The sequence below is a fragment of the Sminthopsis crassicaudata genome, chromosome 3, assembly GCF_048593235.1.
Source record: "Sminthopsis crassicaudata isolate SCR6 chromosome 3, ASM4859323v1, whole genome shotgun sequence".
Lineage (NCBI taxonomy): Eukaryota > Metazoa > Chordata > Mammalia > Dasyuromorphia > Dasyuridae > Sminthopsis > Sminthopsis crassicaudata.
In genome coordinates, this window is record NC_133619.1 from 83,195,806 (window position 1) to 83,213,143 (window position 17,338).

At 33.1% G+C, this 17,338-nt stretch overlaps 1 protein-coding gene across 6 annotated transcripts in view; it reads left to right on the top strand.

Moving 5' to 3' along the window:
* Nucleotides 1–13,072, top strand: part of HYCC2 (hyccin PI4KA lipid kinase complex subunit 2) — a 79,942-nt gene extending 66,870 nt beyond the window's left edge. For 4 of the 6 annotated variants that reach the window (XM_074299090.1, XM_074299091.1, XM_074299092.1 and 1 more), the window contains 2 exons: nucleotides 276–443; nucleotides 4,546–13,072. In XM_074299090.1, coding sequence (XP_074155191.1) covers nucleotides 276–443; nucleotides 4,546–5,147 — 770 coding nt within the window. In that variant the 3' untranslated portion in view covers nucleotides 5,148–13,072. The remainder of the gene's footprint in view (nucleotides 1–275; nucleotides 444–4,545) is intronic. The other 2 variants (XM_074299094.1, XM_074299093.1) reach the window with 1 other exon arrangement.
* Nucleotides 13,073–17,338: the final 4,266 nt, after the last annotated feature.

Below are 17,338 nucleotides of genomic sequence, written 5' to 3' on the forward strand. Positions count from 1 at the left end.
TATAATCAAGCTGGCTTAGCCTTGTTATAGGAGCTCATTATTGCCATTTTAATAATCTTTTTTCACTTCTCTATCCTGTTCATTTGCTGGCCCTCATATTTTTCATCTGCCTTGCGTATGTATGTCATTGTACACACATATAATTGTATATGGATAGTATTTTTTTGTTTTTTAATACCATATCCACATAAACCTCTTTAATCTGCCTGGGTCAAAATGCTCAGAAAGTTATAGAAGAGCACAAAAGCACTAAAACTTTATATGTTGAATCCCAGATGGCTTTGACTTCTCAAACGAGGCTGACTCGAGTATTCCTGGCTCCCCGATCCAACACGGCTCCACAGACCTAGGGATCAAACGTGTGCAAGAGGGGGAGGTGCTGATGCGCAGGACCCCTGAGCATGGCTCGCCGGAGCCCACCTTGGCAGCAGCCACAACAGAGGGTAGGACAGAGATGAGGAGGCAGAAGTCAGTGAGGCAGTTGCTGGAGAAGGATCCTGGCTCCCTATCCCCAAGCAGAACATCTTTCCATTCTAGTGTGTGTTTCCACTCTCCCAGGGTGTATTAGCTTCTCTTTGCAATACACACACTTCCCTTTATGCCTAGCACCAGGTCAGGTACAACCTTTTGTTATCATGTGTGCTGGCCTGGAGTTTGCATCCCTGTGTGGTTAAAGAACAGCTTGGCATGGCTAATAACAAAGCAAGCAGCCATCTTCAGAGGTGTGCAAAAGCTTGGGATGTTTTAATTACTGAGCATGTCTACTTTAACATTAAGGAAAAATGCATCCAATGAACACGAGCCCTGATTGCCAGATTAAAATTGTTTAGGTTCCAAATCTTAAGGAATTGATACTTAAAGAACTTGTGAAGACTGCTACAAAACACAGATGTATCATCTTTAATCAGAAAAGAGAACTGAAGTGGAATGGTCTGACTTGTTTCCACTTTCATTGATCCAAGAACAGATTTACCCCAGTCTAATTTGCAGAACCTTTATTGATATTGATTCACTTGAATATTTAAATAGATCAAGTTGCCATGCTTTCAATGACTTTAACCACCAATTTTACTCAATAAATGTGATTCTCAATTCAATCTTCAGTTCTGAAGCAGAATGCAATGCTTATTTTAGTGTCTGTGGATGATTTTGTAATGCTCACTAAGCTAGTTTGGATCATGAGCTATATTGAAACTTACAATTATGTATGCACTGAAATGGATTTCCAGCTTCTCTTATTAATTTTTTTGTATTTCACTTTCAGCACTGAAGTGAAAATGTATTCTTGGGAGTTTAGCTATTAAAGTAGCAACTTTTATTTAATGTAGTGTACTTTCACTCTGAGAATGTTTCTGTGGTATTTTCACTGTTGAAGATCATTTAACTTCTTCCTAATAGGAAAGAATTTGCTAGCTATTCTTTCTATATTGTCATCTCCCAGGAATTGCTCTCTAGGAGAAGAGTACAAATAAACTCAAGAGTTCCTTTCCAATTTAACATGTTGCTACTGTGGAAACTGCATTGATTCGTTGGTGTACTAAAGTAAATTGACATTAGAATATGTTATTTAAGCTATAAGGGTCAGTTAATTTCCGTTTTAGAAGTATATTTTAGGAGGACTCCTGCTCCTTGGTGCATCTGGAATTTGAGCATGCTCAGTAAGAATTTGAAGCTACTTTTTAATTCCTAGCCATTTGGCCAAAGTGGTCTTCATTTTTCTCAGTGTTGCATGTGCATGACTCTGAAGAATCTGGAGACGTTGTTGTTACTTTTTGAGACCCATCTTAAATGGTTGTGAAAGATGCAACCTTCCCATTCCAGAAATTTTACATAATTTAATATTATTCCCTGGAGCCATCTATCTTACATAAGCAAGAGAATATGAAACTATAAATAAATGTCAAATATATTATTTGCTTAAAGTGGAGAAAACCCTACTTCTTAACACTCTGGTATAAAAGAAAAGTTGGATGAACTTGTTTGGCTTTCTCTATCAATTGCTATTTTCATACTAAGTTTATTAGTACCTTGTTAATTAGAAAGGTAATAATGCAGAAAGTTTGAGATTAGGAAATTCCAGCTTTTATTTAATTCAGCAAAAGTTAAAACATCCTGAAAAAGGACCAGAAATATATAGCTAATTTTAGATTTCCTATAATAATTATATTTTTTGGATATAGCTAGGAAAATGATTTTTCCCATAAATATATACAAAGTTTTTCTTGGTTCATAGAGTTCTCATATTTGTAAGTTTAAAATAAAAAATAGAGGTATAATTTGAGCAGGAAATACAATACTCAGTACTCAGCAGTATTCCTTTTTGTATATTCTTTGCCCTAATCCATTTTGTTAATATTTTTATAACTTAAGGAAGTGAGAAAAAATCAGACTCATCCACATCTTTTTCTTCTTTATTCAGTGCTCTTTGGGGAAACTTCAGTCATGACACTGAAATTGTATTTCAGATATTTGAATTGTGTGGCTTCTATGTTAAAAAGCAGAGAGAAGATGGCAGGGAGCTCAAATTTAAGAATTTTACTAGGTAATCTGAAGAAACTGACTTTTGAAGGTGTTCTTAAAGTCATCAGTATAACAAGAATTAATGCCTTAAATTAATCTGAATGTCTACTGCAGTACTCCTCCACTATACTGAAACTAACATTTCTGGGTATTTGAGATCCACTGATTCCTTTTTGCATGCACTGCCTTTCTACCATTATCATCTTTAATGTTGCTGACCTGCTTGAGCATCTAATCTGCATGTAGCGGTAATCCAAAGCAAGCACCAAGTATCTTGATTTCCTCTCTTGATTAAATGGATACTTCTAATGTTATTTTGTGCCCTGTTACTCTTTATATACTCAATACTTATAAGTATTTTCTATGGCTACTTTGCTGTTTTTCTTAAATGATTATAATGTGATATGGTGTGTATTTATAGAGTTTGATATTCTTATCCTAGTGTACATTATGTACTTTTTCTTTGAAGAAAGAGTTTGAGAGAGGAAGTGGATGCAACTATTTTTCCATATTCACTGTCATAAAGAAGGCTTTTGCATGATGACCAAAGAAGTCGGTTGCCAAATAAAACAAGATGTTTTTGTTTTAAGAGTAGCTTGATTATCATTTTTTTCCAGCACCTTTGAAAATCAGGCATTTCTTTGTTTTCAGCTTTTTTTTTAAGGGAATATATTAAAGAAAAGAATTTAATTACCTATCTTAATATGTTTCATGTAACTTTGTTTAAAAATTGTCTTGATGGATATTGTTTCTCATGTAAAAATATTTATTTTTCATAGATTCAAGTTAAATTTTCTTGGTATTTGGGGAAATGTATAAAAAATAACTCCCTAGCAAAACATCTAACACTTGAAAGATAATAAAAAGGCTTGCATATATTATTAATAATAAAAAATATGTGTATTCATATAATAAAGAAAGATCCTTTTAAAGGTTTGCCTTTGGAGTAATGATTTTTACAATATTGGTTATATTTCTTTAAAAAAGTGGAATTGCCTGAAATTCTTCCTTTTCTCTTCCCCTTTCAGTCCCAGAAAGAGGGAAAGTTGTTGGAATAGTCATGATTTAAAAAAAAAAAAAAATGCTGCTAAAAAGATGAAATCTACTTTTATCTTCATGATTTAATGCTCAAGAATTTTTTTTTCATATGTTTTGATACTTAGGTTCTCATGTAAAATAGAGAAACTTGCTACTTAATTCATTAGTTGAATAGTTTATAGCTATAGATAAATTTAATATTTTTAGCTTTAAGTTCTAATTTCTTTAAATTGTAGAATTTTAATTAAATTTTGGAAGCTGTTTTGAAAAGTAGATATTATTGACAGGATTGTGAAATTTTGTGTTTGTAAGTGAAAGGCTAGCTAGTTCTATTGTTAAAAGGTTCACCTATGTCACTACTTCTATGTTCTACTGGGTTGTAGATTAAGTAAAATATTTTACATAAAAGAGGCATTTAAAATTGAAATGATAAGTGGGAAAAGCTTCCATGTAATTTAGTAGAATTAGATCTTTTTCAGGTGGCAAACATTTTTTCACATCTATTAATAATTTCATATACAAGAGTTTTCAGAAGGGTTTTCATTACATTTGATTTTTTTTGTCAAACAGTGCAAAAAAATCTAAGACTACTGACTTCATTAGGTAATGTCTAAAGGCAAGGTTATTGTAAACTGAAGGTTTATGTGCAGAATTGTGTTGTGTCAATAGTTTATACTACAGGAAAGTTTCAGGGAGCCTAAATTTATTTGTGGTATTCAATTTTGGACTTTATTTTTAATAAGAGGTAGTTGAAATATCTGCAGAAGGATCTTAATGAGATTATTGCACATTAGAATAATGCAGAAAAAAGGATGCTGGCATATTGGAAATCAGTGTGGAATAGGGTATTTATCAGGAGTATTGTTTGGCAAGGTCATCAGTATACAACAGACAACTTCATGACAGATGAGGTCTGTTGTGATGCTAATCACAACTGCTCCTTCCATTAACTTAGCTTGTGCTGAGTCTATCTGATTTGTTTTTTAGGTGCTGAGGGTGTAAATGGAGGAGAGGAGTCTGTGAACCTGAATGATGCAGATGAAGGATTTTCATCAGGGGCTTCTCTCAGCAGTCAGCCAGTTGGGACCAAACCATCATCCTCCTCTCAGAGGGGAAGCTTAAGGAAAGTAGCAAGTGGGCGTTCAGCCAAGGATAAAGAAACAGCTTCTGGTACCAAATGCATCGAGAGCCCTCGAGAGTCTATAGTTCGTAAGCAGTACACACACCAACCAGCTGATATTAGTGTAGATTCCGTTGAGTTGACCCCGATGAAGAAACACCTGAGCTTACCTGCTGGCCAGGTGGTGCCAAAAGCTAATAGCTTGAGTTTAATCCGGACGGCCAGTGCTTCCTCAAGTAAATCATTTGACTATGTGAATGGCAGTCAAGCCAGTACAAGCATTGGGGTTGGCACTGAGGGAGTTACTAATTTAGCAGGTAGCAATGTCAATCGATTTTCAACTATCAGTCTACAGGAAGACCGGCTAGGTCAAGCTGGGGAAGGTAAAGATCTTCTCAGTCCAGGAGCCCCCCTAACTAAGCAGTCTCGCTCCCCAAGTTTCAATATGCAGCTAATATCACAGGTGTAGTTTTGACAGCTCCACTTTCTTCTTTTGCTTATCTTTTAAAATCAAACATTTCATTGTGCAAGAAGAAACTTCATCCCACTGTCTGAAACTACTGACCATTGTAATCAGATTTGATTTGGTTTAGGTATCATCATACTGTATTTTGTACTGAAACAGCAATAAGATTTTCTTTCCCTTCCTATTCTTCCTCTCTCCTTCCCAGTCCTCCCTCTCTCCCTCCCAAAAAATGTGTTTGTGAAGCAGTATAAAATGTATGCCTTTTTCATGCCTTCCTTTCTCCTTGGGTGATGTGCAATCCATCGTAGGCTGATCGGTCCCATTTCAACACTGTGAGACTGCAGAGACATTAGAGGAAATGGTGTATGTGATCCCTATGAAATGATTCTTTGGCTTTGTTAAGAAATAGAAAACGGGTTTTCTCAATGCACAGAACTATAAAAACTACTGGATTGTATATTTGTTTTTTTTCCCCTCAAAACCAGGAGTGCCTCAGAGATTCTACTATGACTTTGGACTTCTCTGAGTTTGTGCAATCTTTTTTTTTTTTTTTTTTTTTTTTTAATTTTTTTTTAATTTTTAAGAAGTTTGGGGAAAGGAGATGGAGGGAAATAGATCAGATGTGCTCCTAGCTCTGCTGCACTTTTTCATTAAAATGAGGATAACTCTTTTCCCCCAACTCTTTTGTTCTTAAATGTTAAAACATTTAGTCACTGAAACATTCAAACCAAGTTTTGATCGTCTCCATTACAGAGAAGACTCTTAAGTTTATTGTACAGATGGTAATGCACTTTTATTGGCTTTCTAGCCAAATTTAATATAATGTTTTCCCTTTTTCCCACCAGGACATATAGGGTTATTCTGTCTGTTGGTTAAAATTTCATACAATAAACAAGTCCAAGAATCCAGATGGGGTATCCTATTTCTTAGACATGATGAACAGTTTATGAGTTGTTGATGACTGATTCAAACAAGTGTATCTTCAAGTAAACAGAGAAATTTATCAGGTCATATTCAGTGATACTGGTTAATTAGTGAAGCCCTCATTCAGTGACATATTTTGGATTAAGAAACCTAATCCTAAAATTATATGCTTCATGGACGTACGTAAGATACCTTGCTTGGGGGAAATCACTGAAGATTCAATATGATACATTTTTATAAAACAATTTCCTACCAGGGGATATTGAAATGTTTTCTGCTAAAAGGACCACAATACCTTTTTTATTCATCAGTTTACTACAATATGTGAACATGTTCAACATTGATTTGAAAGTGTTTTCCTCATCCTTTTGAAAATTTTAAAATCATGTCATTGAGCTAGACATTAAATGTATGACTAGCTTTTAGAAATTGTGTAAGAGGCTACAAAAATGTATCTTTTGAAGTTCTGATTTGATTGAAGAATAATTTTAGATACTACATAGCTTCCCTGAGTCTTTTGGCTTTGCTAATTAAAATAGAAGGAAATATGCTGCCTTTGGAAAATAAACACGTGTACACATGCTCACAGAGAAAAGTGTCTGTCACTCTACTGTCTTGGAATTACATAAGTTATCTTCCCATAACACAGATCAGTGCTAATATTATGCAGATTTTTTTAAGGCACTTTTCATTGTTATTGTGGAAAAAATGTTTTGAGGAACTTGTAGAAAATAGATTTTTCTCTTAAAATTCAAAAATCTTGTAAGAACAATTTTAGAAATTGAAATTATATTGAAATTTGATAAACATGAATGCCAGAGAAGGCCCTTGGTTCTTTTTTTTTTTCTTTTTTCTTTTTTTTTTTAATAAAAAGAATCCTTTAATTTTGATGGGAAAGATTTTTTTTTTAAACAATTACTAAAACAATTAGATTCTTATTTCAAGATAATATTCTGTAATGTTTTCAGTTCATATGTACATCAGTGAATCAAATAGGTATCAAAGATACCTATACCACTGGTAAAACCCAGAAGTAAGATAGAGATTTTATATATACACATTTGCATATGTACATGCATAGATGTATGTGTTTATACAGGTATAAATATCTCACATTTTAGACAGGCACAATATATTTTTTTAATTGGTCCATAAAAATACCATAGAAATGAAAAACATCTTAAATAAATGAGAAGGCAGAATTTTGACCATATTAAAATTTCATGTATAAAAGGAGAGGATCACCTGTATATTACTGGAAGTAATGAGTAACTGTTTTGCAGAAGACATTTATTTTAAAAGAGCAAAAGATTTGTCTTTTGTAAAATTCAGTAATTCCACAAACATTTGTTATCTTCAAGCACAAAATTACCAGTATAAACAGGAGTCTGAAATAATAAATAGTACAAAACTTCAAAGTCCCCCTTTTTTCTTGTTCAAAGTACAAGATGTATATATAAACTTGGTTTTGAAAAATATTACTTATACTTTGAAGATATATCTATACTCAGTGTACACATGCATACTTGTACCCATCAGAACATCATAATCTTGATGAACACTTGTGTTTTCATTATGTCCTTTTATTTACTACAATTAAATTCTATTTTTGAAACATTTTATTGAATTGAAAATAGATATCCAAGTTGTTAATAGCAATTTGGAAAAAAAAAAATGGCATTATCATTGAATTGTCAGTTTAGGAAAATGCCTTATGGCTTCCAGTACAGATTTTTGGATGATTGTTTGGTTTATTTGTTGGCACTTTTTTCTTGAAGTAGTGCCTTTTTGTATACACCATAATTGGGATATAAGCATTTGGAAATCTTTATTCATGCATTTTTATCATACAAATTAGTTCACTCTAGACAGGCTATTCATAATTTCCATAAAGTGTCTTACAGATCACTATAACCAAACCCAACCTTAAATATGTCACCAAAATCAGAATTGAGCCAATCTATGGTAAAGCTATTAAGGAACGAAATGCCAATTGTCTATAATAAAGTAGGTTTTCATTGATGGTTGTCCATATTAGATCATGATTTGGCAAAGTGCCTGAAGGGATAGGAAATATTTATAGGGTTAGAGCAGTTTATTTTAAACCCAGGTTAAAACAACTCTTTCACTAAAAAGGAACTTGATGAGAAGCAAAATAAAGTATAAAATGAAAAGTTGCCTTTGGGGGATAAATTTTTAAAAATTTTTGTTAAAATAAGCTGCTCTTTGTTGGTAGTAAGGAGATTTTAATTTGAAGCTGTTGTTTTTCCTTAGCTTACTCTATTCTATGTGTGTATTGTAGAATCATGGGATTTTGGAGCTAGAAGGACTTTGAAGATCCAACTCCCTTCCTCCCTTTATAAATGGGGAAGCTGAAGCTCAGAGACATAAAATGGTTTGTCCAGTGCCACACAGCTAGTGGAAACTAGGACTAAACCTAGGTCTCTTGTCTTTATAGTGCCTATACTAGGCACTTCCCATTCTTTTACAGCACATATAGTATATAGCATCAAGCACCTTGATCCCTTCAGTCCTTTATTCTGTTATATGTACAGCATTTAAAGGAAAAGATATATGCAAGCAAAATGTAGATTAAACCATTTTTTCCAGTGGTTAAATACTACATACACACAAGTGCTGGAAATGTAGGTTTCTTTGTACACATAAGGTAGTATTAATATATTAGTTCATAATTTCTACCACATTTTATTGATATGCTTCCATATTTGATAATTTTTCTGAGGCTTTATTTGAAGGCAAAGTAACTCCCACTGCAATGACTTAATATTTTGTTATTCAACTTTTACTAAAATATCAACATAGTAATTACAATTTTAATTGAACATTGCAAATTAAAGTACCGAAGTTTCTGCTCTAGTCCTTTTTTTTTTTTTAAATGTTTAGAGATTATACTTAATATTACACTATTAATATAGGTTAAATTTCCAGGCATGAATGGAAAGTTATATTTATTGTAAAGCTTCTGCTTCTTTTTTGTAATAGTAATCATTATGTCATAATAAGTAAATACCTTATTAAGTGTCTTGTAGTTGCAGTAGTTTCAGATGCACAAGTTTAACATTTCTAATCTGAATCCTCAAATTCTACTTGTTAACTTTAAAATTAATTATCTTATTAGTGACATTAGGAAAACAAGAATGAAAAATTTTCTGATTTGTTTAATTTGCACTATTTTATGAATATTAGAATGAAATAGTATTTTCTTTTCCCCACCACTTGAAGTTTGTATGTGTACTTTGAGTATGTTTAACAATCCAGTTCCTTCAGTGAATTCTCTCCCATCTTCATTTGTAAATAGAAAAAAAAAATTTTTTTTGGATTTCTGCTGAATAGTGGCAAGTAGGATTGTCCCAACTCTGCCCCAAAATACCTATATGTGTGTTTTGCATATTTGAAGATCAGTATTTTATTTCTGCATTTTGTTGGAGGGGAAAAAATATATTTTCTAAGTCAGAGCTAATGAGTGAATCAGGAAATTCCATATAAGCTTTAGAGCCTTTTTTATTTTAAGGCCATGTTAAATAGTCTATATACAAGTTATTTTTCATTTTTCAAGATAGTTGGTTGTTTTATGTTTCAGAGTATTAAAAAAAATCATTTGACAAGCATTTATAATGATTAATTTATGGTTTGCCTTAAAGACACATGTTCCTTAAAAAATTATTTCCTAATACAAAGTACACAGATTATCCATAGAATTTAGAATAGTAAAATTGGGTTAATGATGCTAATGAAATCTTAAGTAGTCATCAAAATTGGTAGTTAGCCTTTGCCAAAATTATCATCTTGATAGATTTGCATGTTCAAGAAAATGAGTAACAGATGAGTGGTCATTCTGAGTCACTAGAATTAAAGAGTTCACCTTTCCACTGCCCCCCCCCCCCAATTTGGGAGAATTCATTTTGAACTAGACCGTTTTTATTTTAGAGATATACTACTTCCACAGTACTATTTAGTAGTTAAATTATCTTGGAAAAAACTAAAACTAGCATTGTCACAGTTTGAAAAGCTGATTTGTATGAAATAATAAGTGTATAGAGCTGGAAATGTGAGTAAAGTTTTTTTGCTTCTTAATTTGAAAAAAATGTATTGGTACCATTTACAGTTGTTATATAAATGAATTCTTGAAGGTACACTATTATGATGTTGAATATGACTTATAAAAAGAATGGTATGTAGAAATAAGTGTAACTTGGACAATAACAGTGAGATTGCCTAATTTTTTTTTAATCGTTTCAATGTAGGAAACTGTTATAAAATCATTTTTCCCCAAAAAACTTAATTGACTACTTCATTCTCTACTAAAAGACTGATTTCATTCTGGGTTGCATTGTTTATAGATTTTTAGTTCAATGTTGCCTTTTTGTCTTCCCTGATTTCATTATTTTACCAAAGAAATTTACAAACCAAATATGATTTTTAAATTATCTTGGATTTGTACAATTCTTCCTTCCTTTTTTTTTTTTTTTTAATTTGAAAAAAAATTAAACAGAATAAATTCTTTGAGATGTAGATTATCTGTAGATATATACTACACTTGGGAGTTAGAGGTTTCTATTCCTTTTCTTTACTTGAAATAAATTGAATTTTGTTCTTATTCTAATGGTGATTTCTATTAATTTTAAGGTAACTTAAAATATATAAAATAGAAGATCTGATAGTGTCTCTGAAACAAAATAAGAATTAGAAATATTTTTCATAAGAAAGATTTAGAAAATAAAGCCATTTTCAATGAAAGATAATAAATACATATAAATTCATGTGTTATTGCCTAATGAAGACTTTTCTCATGACACATGTAATGTGACATATTTTCTATGTCTTTTCACCAATTTATGTAGGAGATTAATGATCCTACAATATGCCAGTATTGAATAGAACAATTTAAAAATCAGAAAGTCATCTTCAAACTGGAGATATAGCACCTCCAAGAAAAATATGGATGAGCTCAGAAGGGACTTGGAAAATCAAGTAAGAGAGATAGAAGAAAAATTAGCGGGGGAAAAAAAAAAAAAGAGCTAATGAGGAGAATGCCATTAAAAAAAAAAATTGGAGATACAAAAGCTCACTGAGGAAAATAATTTCTTAAAAAATAGCTTTGAGGAGCAGCTAGATGGTGCAGTGGATAGAGCACTAGCCCTGAAGTCAGGAGGACTTGATTCAAATCTGGCCTCTCAGATACTTAACACTTCCTAGCTGTGTGACCCTGGAGGCAAGTCACTTAATCCCAATTGCCTCAGCTTCCCCCCCCCCCAAAAAAAAAAGGAAGGAAGAAAAAATTTGAATTGAACAAATGGAAGCTAATGACTTTATGAGAAATCAAGATACATTAAAGTAAAACCAAAAAATAGGGGGGGGAAATTGAAATATTTCATTGGAATAAATAACTGACCTGGAAAATAGATACAGGAGAAATGATTTTAAAATTATTGGTCTTCTTGAAAGTCAAGGTAAAAAAAGAAAGAGAGAAAGAGAGCTTGGACATCATCTTTCAAATTAAGAGGTAGAGTGGATGGATCTGAGCATTAGGAAACAGTATAATCCTAGGCATATCAGTACCCCACACAACTTGCTATAAGTAAGTTAGAGATGATAGTTCATCATCATCAACCTTCAAGGAGGTCTCCATACCTCATCACTACACTGATGAAATCAGATCTGGACCAAAAAACACCTTATTAATGTGACATGCCACAGGAGAGTCACAGAAATGGACCTCTTTAAATCAGCACTCACAAACATTTCTGTTAGATTTGTTTGTGGCATATGGGGAATGTAATTGGTAAAATGGGTAATTTCTTCACCTATAATCTACATGAGTAATTACTCAGGATTTTTTTTTCTTTATAATTATCTTGAGCTAAGAATTATTTATGTATAATGTGAGCTGATTGGATTATTACTCTTAAATCTGCCATTTTAACTAGTCATTTTATTAAAAATAAGAAATGTGATCAAGAAAATAAGATGCTGTACTCAAGTCACTTCTGCATACTGTTTTTCCTTAACAGAGAAATTAGAAAAATGATTAATGGTTTGGTAAGTTTAACTAGACCATTTTGAAGCTATATAAATAGGTTTGTTTTCTAGATATTAGGAGGGTTTTTTTTTTTTAAGTTTTATTAAGAAAACTGTACTGAGAAGTATGCCCCTCATGTGGTCTTTTTAACATTTGTAATAATATACTTTACAATGAATCTTTTTGATTCTTATCCTTGAAATTATACTGGATTTACATTCAGTTTGACTAGCTAAGAGATACAATCTTTAATGGTTAAAAGATTATTTTCATACTTGTTTCTCATGCTAGTTTGGCTCTTCTGAGCTAAGGTTTCTGAAGGACTTTTATGACTTTGGAATTGTATAGTCTTCTCTGTCTTAATAGAAAAGGAAACAGTAAATAAACCCTTGCTGAGAATATGTTTATTAGATGAAAAGATATGGACCATGTTAAAAATAAATAAACAACAAAAAAAACCTTATTTTTCACCAGCATTAAATTGATGGTTGCACTAGCCTGCCCAACTATTTAAGATTTGTTGCTGGTGAAAGTTTAAACAAGATAAATATCTAAAAAATGAGATCTTTGCTGTGTGATGTCCCTTAACCTAGGACCAGTAAAAATCTTCATTCTTTTGGAACTGAGGGTGACACACATTGAAGATCATGTGCATGTAAGCCATTATTTTAATAATTGTCTTACTGAAACTGGTTAATGCTGTTGTTGAAATGTGAAATATATTTACTGTTGACCTTGTAAATATCTGCCAGAGATAAATAAAAAAAATATTTTAAGTCACTGTAAATAGAGATGTAAAAAATTCATTATCAATCTGCCAAGCAGAAAAGAATATCTAAAAATGTTAAATAAATATTGTGTTTCTGGAGAGCTGTGTACCTTTTTTCCCCCTAAATAAACCATATTTATGTATGTGGATTTTTTTTTTCCAAAATATAAAGGGACTCAATACTTTCAGATATCACATAGATATCAGTGTTGTTGATTTCTTACATTTGAATCTTCATTGTGTCCTCTTAAAATATTCTTAGTTTATTTATGTAAATATCCTAGAACTTTCTTAATCCCTCTACTATAGCCTCTTTACTTGTGTCAACAAATGTCTGCTGTGTACCAGACAGGTGGCATAAAGAGAAAAATGAAACTCCTTTTGTTTACAAAGAAGTTCCTATTTTACTGTGGAGACATGCACAACAAATATGAATATATACTAAATAAATAGAAAATAAATACTGGTAAATTTAGGGAATATAGGACTTTAGCTGTTGGGCAGATTAGGAAGGGCTTTGTAGTACTTGCACTGACAAAAAATACGCTTTATTATTTAATAATACTTCTCAATGACCCATCCTTGATTTTGTCAGAACCCACTTTTGAAGGACATGAGGTCACATCCAGCCCCCCCCTCCCTCCCAAGACATCTATCTGTTCATTACTCAGCTTCTGCCAGGCCTCAAGTAGGGCCCTTGCCCTTGCTTCTTCTAATTCCTCTAAACTGAAGCCAACTTGAGATAGGCTCTTTCCAGGGACTTGTGTTTTTTGTCTTTGCTTCCTTCATTGAAGTTGGGGGTAACCTAGTGGGAGACCAAGCCAGGAAGATAATTATTGGGATGATTTTCCCAGGTAAGGTTTCTAAAGGCAGCTGGATCTCATAGAGCAATTAGCATTCCTTAAATGTTAGAGAAGGGTGAAATTTCCTTTAAGTAGTAGGGAAGAGCTGAGAACTATTGACCCATCTCATTAAAGTGTCCACCAATTGAGATTGCCTTATCCTTGCCAGGAGAGGTCCAAATAATTCACTGTCAGGCCATTCAGAAAGAAGATGCACCTAGGTTTAAAAAGCCTGTCTGCCTTCCTTCCAAGTCTTTTGACAAAAACAGGGCCAGGCTAGAGATCCCTTTAATAGATTCACAACTTCCTCAGAGAAGTGTCTCTTATTAAATGTAACAACACTTGAAAAAGTTACATTTTCTGAAGTAAAGATGGAAAAGCATTTCAGAACTGGGGAAAATGCAGGACAATGCAAAGGCAATAAGAGAAAATGAAGCACATGTGAAAAATAGCAAAAAGAGTGGATAAAGCACCAGCCCTGAATTCAGGAGGACCTGAGTTCAAATCTGGTCTCAGACACTTAACACTTCCTAGCTGTGTGACCCTGGGCAAGTCACTTAACCCCAGCCTCCCCCCCCAAAAAAAAAAAAAAAATAGCAAAAAGACCAGTTTGGCTAGAGTCAGAAGAATGGAAAGGTAAATTGAAATCAGATTATAAAGTTTTAAAAGCCACGTGGTAGTTTATATTTAATCTTAGAGACAACAGGAGTTTGCGACTGAGTAGGAAGAGCATGGTCAGACCTTCACTTAAGGAAAATCACTTTTAAGCTTTTTTTTTAAGTTTTAGAGATGGGGTCAGAAGATTGAAATGACTGGGAAGGGAGAAGTTGAATCAATGCCTGTAAACTTCTTTTTCTGAGAGTTTGGCTGAGAAAAATAATAGGGCAATAGCTTGAGGTGTGATAGAATATTAAAACTTAAGGCTTGGCACATTTGAAAATAGAAAAGAATGAGTCATATTAAAGAAAGAATATAATACACGTACACACATATATAAATACAAGATAAAATTTTTGGAGGGAGGATGCTTGGTTTAGACAATCAAGAAATCCCAAGTAGAAAAATATTCTTCAACTGTCTTAACAGTAACAGACCTAGGGAGAGTGTATTCCATTGCATTTGATAAGCATTTAAGAGCCTATGAGATGTCACTGTGCCAAGCACCCAGTATAAAAAGAAAGACAGATATTTCTTGCCCTCCAGGAATTAAATAAGAGAGCCCCTAGTTAGGGCATGCTATAATTAAACCTACCTTTTTAAAAAATGACAGCTTAATATAGGATGGAATAATTTGGAGAGAGACTAGGCAGCGAGATAGTTCTCAGCACTGTTAATTACTTAAAATATGACAGTCAGTTCCCTGAAAGGAGGTTACATTTTAATAGGGAAGACAATATTTAAAAGAAAACTGAAAGGAGAGGAGGGGAGATAGTAGGCATTTTGCCTGAGCATCCTCTTTAAATGGAAATTCTAGAAGCCGCCTACTTTCCATTCAAAGGGAATAACCTTAGAAGTAGAGGAAGATTCCAGGGCTGAAGTGATTTCTGTGTGGTATGATGGAGGAATCCTGGGGATTATTCCTTGATGGGACCAGTTAGGAAGCAGAGTTTTTCTTGTGTAATGTAGAGAGAAAAGAAAAAAGGCCTGTTTGGCCGTATTTCAGAGTCATGAAGGGGTAGTCCTTAAAGCTGAAAAAAATAAGAGGATTAGATTCAACTTGTGAAATTTTTTGTTTTGTTTTGTTTGTGAGGCAATTAGGATTGAGTAACTTGCCCAGGGTTACACAGCTAGAAAGTGTTAGGCATCTAAAGTCCCATTTGAATTCAGGTCCTCCTGACTTAAGGGTCTGTGCTTTATCCACTTTGCCATTTAGTTGCCCCTCTGTGTGATGTCTTTTAAAAAGAAATATTTTATACTAGCAGCTAAAAGAAGCCACCAGAATTGAGTATGTAGGAAATTCATAGAACTGTACTTAAAAGAAAATTACTTTGACAGCACTGTAGAAAATGGCCTAGAACGGTGAAAGACTAGACAGAGACCAAATAAGAGACTTGTAATAACTTAAGCAAAAGGTAATGAAAGCTCAGACTAAAGTGACAGCTGTGAGTGGAGAATCCAAGATTGTGTGGAAACAGAAACTTCAAAGTTTAGCAGTTAATTGTAGAGAGAATTCCAGGATAATGTCAAAAGTTATAAATCCAGAAGACTGGGTTTTCAATGGAAATAGGAAAGAATGGGATCAAAATAGAGGCTGTCCTTCATTAGAAGGACCTTTTTCATTTTTGGAAACTTGAATAAAGGAAGGGATTGGGGAATGGTGTCAAGGGGATAAATTTGAGATGAAATACACAACCAAATGACAAAGCAACCATAGTTTAAACATTCTACTATAATTCATACAGATAGTCCTCTACCTTTTAACTATGAGGAAGACTATCAAATGTTTTGTTTTCTAGAATTCAGATCATTAATAGCCAATCTGAGTTTAGCTACTCCTTAATACTGTTTTAATGTACATTACTGAAGTTTTCATGCATGACATTTCCCTTTACTTTCCTCTCACTTTTACATGTCTCCTATAACAGTCTTTTGGACCTAACATTGTGGCTTGTATTCAATTTGAATTTTCATGTTTGTTCATTATCATCATATGATAACTTGTGGCTCTGCTTCCCACTTTCATCCTTTGCATCAGTTCAAACAAATCTTCCTATATTTCTCTAAATCCTTCATATTCACTCCTTGTAATACAATATTTCCACTGAATTTGTATGCTTGCAATTTATTCAGCAATTTACCAGTTAATAGACACAAAATTTGTTTCCAAGTTTAGTTTATTTGGGGTATAAGGGAGGACAGGCAGAAGTAAGGGGTTGCTATTGCCAAAAGTTGTATGAACATTTTAGTATACATAGGACATTATTTTCAATGACTTTGTAGTCACTATAGTATAAGACCAGCATTGGGATGACTGGATCAAAGAATGTGAATTGTTTGGTAACTTTTCCAATATAATTTCAAATAGTTTTCCAGAATAGTTTGAATTCATATTTCCAATGACAGTTTGGGGAAGTTTTTTGTTTTTGTTTTTGTTTTATTTTTTTGAAGCCATCAGAGTTAAGAGATTTGTCCATAGTCATACAGTTAATAAGTGCTTAACACTTAATTTGCTGAAGAAGGTAGAAATCAAAGAAAACTTCTGAAAGGATTTTTCTGGTATGAATCAGCAAATGCTCCCCTGGAGAGATAACTAATAAATGATCATTCAACTGATGAGCCAAGAGACTCGTGGAAGGGATGGAGATTTTACCAAAAGGCCTAATGAGTAGTTTGAACACATGAGTAAACAGACAAAAACTAACAAAGGAAACCCTCTAATTAAGAGAATCCCAAGATAAGATCCCAACAAGAAAATAATTTTGCAATAATCAATAATGCGACCCCAGAAAAAATTAATGGATTGGACACAAGGCCTCCAAGGGGGTAGGAAAAAAACAAAGAATGATATCAACTGAGAAATAAATAAAAAAGACTTGGAAAAAGAACATTTTAAAAAACAGATGATGGTGAATCTTACTCAACTAATTCATATGGAAGAAAAATAAAATGGAATAAACAA